This window comes from Priapulus caudatus, unplaced genomic scaffold (assembly GCF_000485595.1).
Source record: "Priapulus caudatus unplaced genomic scaffold, Priapulus_caudatus-5.0.1 Scaffold1527, whole genome shotgun sequence".
In the NCBI taxonomy this organism is placed as follows: domain Eukaryota; kingdom Metazoa; phylum Priapulida; class Priapulimorpha; order Priapulimorphida; family Priapulidae; genus Priapulus; species Priapulus caudatus.
In genome coordinates, this window is record NW_014578588.1 from 60,108 (window position 1) to 67,926 (window position 7,819).

The 7,819-nt window shown below is 49.8% G+C and overlaps 1 protein-coding gene across 1 annotated transcript in view; it reads right to left on the minus strand.

Annotated features, from left to right (window-relative positions):
- Positions 1 to 7,710, minus strand: part of LOC106816914 (SH3 domain-containing kinase-binding protein 1-like) — a 42,643-nt gene extending 34,933 nt beyond the window's left edge. Inside the window, exons 1-4 of the mRNA XM_014821557.1 lie at positions 7,673 to 7,710; positions 6,814 to 6,922; positions 841 to 958; positions 510 to 634 (exon numbers count right to left, since the gene is read on the minus strand). Of these exons, the coding sequence (XP_014677043.1) occupies positions 510 to 634; positions 841 to 958; positions 6,814 to 6,853 (283 nt within the window). The 5' untranslated portion in view covers positions 6,854 to 6,922; positions 7,673 to 7,710. The remainder of the gene's footprint in view (positions 1 to 509; positions 635 to 840; positions 959 to 6,813; positions 6,923 to 7,672) is intronic.
- Positions 7,711 to 7,819: the final 109 nt, after the last annotated feature.

Genomic DNA, 7,819 nt, shown 5'->3' on the forward strand with positions numbered 1-7,819 from the left:
AGATTGGGCAAACTGAAAACAGTCGGTGATTTAACAACCGCTCATAGCGAGTGTGTGGTGTGCGTGGTGCAAACTAGGAAGAGATTTATCTCATATTTATCCAATTATTTATTATAATCATTTAATATTTATACAAAGATGCCAAACACATTGAGGAAAGAAGGTATACGACCTTATAATTATATAGTTATGATATTATAACATTTGAAATCCTAATAATCATATGTTTGTGCAAGCTCTGTTTACCTCTGTTTGCCCAATCTCAAGATTGGTTGCCCAAATTGCGAATGCGCTGAAATTCCAAGTTTGTGCAAGATTCCAAGTTTGGGCACAACACGCTCTCTCTCTCTCTCTCTCTCTCACTCTCTCTATCTATCTCTCTGGCTCTACCTCTCTCTCCCTCTCTTTCTTTCTCTCTATGTCTTTCACTCTCTCTCCCAGTCTTTCTCTCTCTCTCTCTCTCTCTCTCTCTCCTTCTATCTCTCTCACTCATAGATGTTTTTGCTTACCCGTTTCATTTTCTGTCTTCTCTTTCTCCTTGTCCTTCTTCTCGGTCACCTCCTCAACGTCACTGTCTGAGATCTCCTCGACAAAGTTTGAGGGAAAGACACCTTCCTTTCCATGAAGAAGGCCCCTGCAATGATCAACAAGGGATGCTGAATTACATCATCCTGCAAATAAGGAGGGACTTGCAGGAAAGGAAGGAGGTGAAAGAAAACTTGTTTTCTTCTTTTGATATATAGTATTTAATTGTATATATATATAGTATTGTACATATATAGACGTCAGCCCTGCGTGAGCGCCACCTATGTCAGCCCGCCCAGCATCAGCGCCACCTACCTCAGCCAGCCCTCCTCCTCCTGGTCGAGGATCGTGACGACGTCACCGTTGTCCAATCGAAGCTCGTCTGCATTCTCCGGCAAATAACTGAATATCACCTTCGCCTTCCTCTTCTTCTCTGCGGAGCAGCGGAATTCACAGATTCAATCACCGAATAAACGAATACCGATCTTGTTATTTATTCCCTGTAAATTCGCTAGTTATTGCTGGAATTTGTCATTATTTTACAAATACCATGTCTGTATTCTCGTTAGTCTGTGGGAGTAAGTAAGAACAACACTGCAAACTTTCATAACACTACTACTAGCTCCTTTTTTCTTTAGTTATGCGAATTTACCTGCAAAAATGCTAAATGTGTTATTTACTTTAACAGTATCCTTTTAAATAATTTCTTGACAATCACATTTAATCCGTCAGTAAATCAGGGAGTATTTGACTCCGGACTCCCGTTAATTTCGCACGCTGTGGTAGTACAGTAGCATTCGTGCCATCTTTAAGATGATGGAGCCATTTAAAATGTGATCACAATTAAGTGATCAAAAATATGAATAATATACATTAATAAAACTAGGGTCATAAACATATTATATATATATATATCGTATTATTCTGAAGTTGCAGAAGACATATATAAATACACTTATGAAATGATACTATAGAAACATAGGCCAGCTCTCTTACTTTTTGGTCAGAATAAATAAGGTCACGAATGCCCTATGATGGTTAACCAATTATATATATACTATTACAAAAGATTATAGATCGGTTGAGTGAGACCCAGGGTTTGTTATACATAAGAGGCACAGTGGCGCACCGCCGTTGTCAAATTTAACATCGCCGTTGTGAAAATTTTCCTGTATTTACTGACAAGTATATATCCTGTATCTATGTACCTATAAGTATACTATATCAATACATACTGTATTAGAATCCATCATGCGCGTTTTCCCCCAAACTGACCATTACCTCCTTTGTCTAATTTTCCCTCAGAAGAAACTCTGTGAACTATAATAGATGATAAAATTCCAGCAGATTCCCATCACTAGTAGCTAGATAGCAGCGAATACATTATCTTGGAACCTGTATTTTAACCACATATTACCTACAATGGCCGAATCTGACCCACAATATTCGCTTCAGCCCGCAGTACTATACATCGTAGTCCGAACACTCTGCTTTTACTCTGCCACCAGCAATTCCCACGGCAGGGATCGTACCCGAAAAAAAAACGAACTGGCTACGATTGCATGCAGTCGTCGTGCCATCAATGCGCTACACGCAGTATTCCCATCTCCTTGCTACCACGGCAACCAACCCTAACCCCGACAACCCGCCGCCATGGCAACCAGCGGATGCTGAGAGCTGCCTGGCAACGGTTTAATGCAGTAGTACTGTTCCTCGCTAATGAATAATTAACGAGCGCGCATTAATGCCGACAGCTGAGGAGCGGGGGGGGGGGGAATTTTCGACGAGGGATGTGAACTCACTCATGATTAATTATTCATGATAACTTCGCGGCATCTGCGCTGAACTTTCCTACAAAGGTTATGCAGCGCGCAATCTAATCACCGTTGCAAGTGTAACACGGATCTGCACACGCCGCGCTTACACAAACGCTTGCTCTTGTGCATTATTCAATTATTACGGAAAGAGCCACGCACAACACGTACGATCACACACACACACACACACACGCAGCAATGCAAGCACGCACGACAGTACGCATCAACAGACACACACAACAGCACCGCAAAGCAATGCGCGATAGCAGCCCACACGTACGATGCACATCACACACACACAGCCACAGCAAGCATGCAAGCACGCACACGTACAGATCACACACACACACACACACGCAAGCATGCAGCACGGCACACCGTACCGATACCACCACACACACCACACCGCACACACAGCAAGCTGCACGCCACGCACAACACTTACCTCACCCACCCCCACCATCCTCCACTTTACCTCCACCCACCCCATCTCCACTTACCTCCACCCACCCACCATTCCTCCACCTTACTTCACCACCCAACATTCCCCACTTTACTCCACCACCGACCATCCTCCACCCTTACCTCCACCCACCCACACCTCCACTATACCTCCACCCACCCACCATCCTCCACTTACCTCCACGCCACCCCCATCCTCACTTACCTCGCACCCACCCATTATCCTCCACTTACCGTCCACCACCCACCATTCCTCCACTTACCTCCACCCACCCACCATCCTACACTTACCATCCACCCCCACCATCCTACCACTTACCTCCACCCACCACATTCCTCATTACCTCCACCCACCGCACCATCCTCCACTTCCTCCACCCACCACCATCCTACACTTACCTCCACCCACCCACCATCTACACTTACCTCACCCACCACCATCCTCCACTACCTCCACCCACCCACCATCCTCCACTTACCTCCACCCACCCATTTATCTCCACTTACCTCCACCCACCCCACCTCTCTTCCATCTTACCTCCACCCACCCACCATCCTACACTCTACTCCACCCACCCACCATCCTACACTTAACCTTCACCACCACCATTCACTACACTGTGAACCTCCACCCACCCACCATCCTACAGCTTATCTCACCCCACCCACTCCATCCTCCACTTACCTCCACCACCCACCATCCTCCACTTACCTCCACCCTACCACCATCCTTCCACTTACCTCCACCACCCACCATCCTCCAACTTACCTCCACATTACTCCTCCACTTACCGCTCACCCACCCCTACCATCCTCCACCTTACCTCCACCCACCCATTATCTCTCCACTTACCTGCCACCACCCACCATCTCCACTTACCTCCACCCACCCACATCCTCCACTTACTCCACCCACACCCACTCCTCCCACTTTACCTCCACCCACCACCAATCTCCACTTACTCTCACCCACCCACCATCTCCACTTACCTCCACCCCCCACCATCTCCCACTTCTCTCCACCCCACCACCATCCTCCACTTTACTCACCCACCCACAATCCTCCACTTACCTTCACCCCACCCCACCATCCTCTCTCTCCACCCACCATCCTCCACTTACCTACCACCCACCAACCATCCTCACTTTACCTCCACCCACCATCCTCACTTACCTCCACCCACCGCACCATCCTCCACTTACCTCCAACCACCATCCTCACTTACCTTCCACCCACCCACCATCCTCCACTTACCTCACCCACCCACCATCCTACACTTACCTCCACCACCCACCATCCTCACTTACCTCACCCACCCACCATCTCACCTATACCTCCACCCACACCATCCTCCACATTACCTCACACCACCACCATTCCTCCACCACTCACCATTCCACCCACCATCCTCCACTTACCTTCCAACCACCATCCTTCCACTTTACCTCATCACCCCGCCGCTCCCCACCATCCTGCCACTTACCTCCACCCCACCCACCATCCTTCCATCTACCTCCACCCACCCACCATCTCCACTTACCTCCACCCACCCACCATCCTCACTTACCTCCATTTTTTCCACCCACCATCCTCCGCCACTTTACGCTCCCACCCACCCACCATCCTCCACTTACCTCCACCACCCACCATCCTCCACTTACTCCAACCACATCCTCCACTTATCTCCACCCACCCACCATCTCCACTTATTCTCTCCACCCACCCACCATCTTCCACTTACTTTTCTCCACCCACCCACCATCCTCCACTTACCTCCACCCACCCACCATCCTCCACTTACCTCCACCCAACCCCCATCTCCATTTTACCTCCATCCCACCCACCATCCCCACCTACTTCTCACCCACCACCAGTCTCTTCCACTACCTCCACCCACCACCATCTCCACCCACCACCATCTCTCACTTACCTCCACCCACCCCCATCCCTTACACTTTACCTCACCCACCCACAGCCTTCACTTACTCCACCCACCCCATACACACCCACCTCTTACCCACCTACCATCACCACTTCTCACCACCCACCATCCTCCACTTACCTCCACCACCATCCTCATTTACTCCATCCCACCCACCTCCTCCACGTTGCCCCACCAGCCATCCATCCTACACTTACCTTCACCACCACCATCCCTCCACACCCACCCATCTCCTCACTTACTCCACCCACCCACCATCCACACCCACCTCTACTCCATCCCACCATCCTCCACTTACCTCACCACCCACCAATCCTCACCCACCCACCATCCATCCACTTACCTCCACCACCACCATCCTACACTTACCTCCACCACCCCACCATCCTCCACCCACCCACCATCCTCCAACTTACTCCCCACCACCATCCTTTCCACTTACCTCACCCACCACCACCCTCCACTTACTCCACCCACCCCCATTCCTCCACTTTACCTCCACCCACACCATCCTCGCACTTACCTCACCCATCCCCCATCCTCACTTACCATCCACCTACCACCATGCCTCCACTTACCTCCACCCACACCACCCTTCCACTTACCTCCACCCACCCCACCCATCCTCCAGCTTACCTCCATCCACCCACCATTCCCTCCACTTACCTCACCCACCCACCAATCCTCCACTTACCTCCACCACCCACCACTCCTCCTCCTTACCTCCACACCCACCATCTCCACTTACCTCCCACCCACCCACCATCTCCACTTACCTCCACCACCCACCCACCATCCTCCACTTACCCTCCACCCACCCACCATCCTTCCTCTTACTCACCACCCACCATCCTCCTCTTACCTCACCCCACCCACCATCTCCACTTATCTACACCCACACATCCTCCACCCACCATTCACCCCTCCACCCACCATCCTCCAATTCCTCACTCCTATATCGACCTCCACATTCCTCCAACCCAACCGCGGCACCCACTCCACCCCACCCTCCTCTCACACCACCCTCTCCCACACCACCCTCCTCCCACACGTTTCGCCCAGGCCACCTCCTCCCACCACGTTCCCCCAGCGCCACCTCCTCCCACCCCACCCTCCTCCCACACCACCCTCCTCCCATGCCACCCTCCTCCCACCCACCCTCCTCTCACCCCACCCTCCTCCCACCCACCCTCCTCCCACCACGTTCCCACCGGGCAACGCCGTTCACGCAATGAGTCACGTTAAACTATCGACACTCGCCGTGCAATCCTCCTCTAAGCATCTGCCGTGCACACACCGGCCATCTTCGTGGAGGGGGGCAGGTAGAGCGAGGGTGGTGGGGGCTTCACTGCAGTCACCGCTTGCTGGAGTAGCGCAGGGCAGGGCTCGAATTTCCCTATTGCTAACTCGCAAAAAATTGAGTCGTGTCGATAATGAGAATTGCGAGTAGAAATATAAGCCATTTGCTATTTTCTGTGAGTTGGAAATTTTAACATATAAGCTTCATTCCACGATTAGTAGTAATAGTATTGCAAAAAGTGTATGTAAATTCAAAAAAAGTAGTTTGTTGCTATCAAAACAAATTGCCGTTTAGAATTCTTTTAGCGTTCTGGGATTTAGAAATTATGTGAAATTAGGTCAAAGAGTGTGAACAGGCGCCCACCCAAATTTTAAACGGCCCTTAGACAAATTGAAACAGGTCCATTACAAGTTTGAACAGGCCCTTAATTTTGCTTCAATGCAATTCCATTATTAATAAAGTATTAGCTTCTGGTTTATTCGCAAACTGAGCCATACTATTCATAGTGTTTCAGTTTTCTTTGCTTTAAACAGTGGGAGTTCTCATTGATTTGACAGGAATTGCTGGAACCCATTATTTACTTCTTAGTAGTCTATAGTAAAAACTATTCAGCGAAATTGTGTAAATATTGTTGATATTATATAAAGAAACGCATAGGCACAATTTTGAATAGGACTTAAACGGATCGATTACATGCAGGTTGAACCGGCGCGCCGCCGGCAAAATAGCGCCCTAATTATTTGCGCACAGCAGCCACAACACTCACCCTTCCTGGATGGCCGGAGAGGAAGCCAGTGTCCATGCATTCATGTTCTTATGGTCAAGGGGGGTGCTCGGCTGCGGTACAGCTGCTTTGTTTTTTGTCTTTACAACCTGTGAAATAATCTAACGATCAACTATTGCCATTAACTGTGATCTCTCCCTGTCTACCTCAATCTCCTCTTATATGTAAAACTTTCTCTCCCCTTCTCCCACTTTCTTTCCCCTCTCCACTTTCCCTCCTCCTCATCTCTCTTCTTGCTTTCTCTTCCCTCCCCTCTCTCTTGCTTTCTCTTCTCTCTCTCTCTTCCTTTCTCTCCCCCTTCTGTCATTCTTTCTCTCCACCCTCACTCTTGCTTTCTCTCCCACCTCTCTCTTGCTTTCTCTCCCTCTCTCTTTCTTTCTCTCCCCTTTTGTAGTCCTTTCTCTCCTCCCCTCTCTCTTGCTTTCTCACCCCCTCTCCCTCTCTTCCTTTCTCGCCCCCTTCTGTCGTCCTTTCTCTCCCCCTCTCTTGGCTTTCTCTTTCCCCACCTCTTCTCTTGCTTTCCCCTCTCCTCTCTTCCTTTTCTCCCCCTTTCTGGCTCATCCTTTCTTCTCCCCCCTCTTTCTTGCTTTCTCTTCCCACCTCTCTCTTGCTTCTCCCCTCTCCCTCTCTTCCTTTCTCTCCCCTCTGTCGTCCTTTCTCCTCCCCTCTCGTTGCTTTCTCTTCCTCCACCTCTCTCTTGCTTCCTCTCCTATCTCTTCCTCTCATCTCGCTCTCTCTCTCATTCTGATCGCTTTTAATAACAAATAAATCCACCCTCATCTATATCTCACCTTCCCACCCTATACCTATATATCGCACCATTGCTGTTGCGGATAAACAATGACGAAGTGTCCGGAAAGACTCTGCGAAACCCCGGATCTCTCCCTCCATCCAGCCGTCCTCCTTCGGCGCGCAGTTGCGATTGACATCACCGACGCGGATCGTTGAGTGTTCGTCGTCGTTCTGCACGCCTCGTAAGCCAAAACTC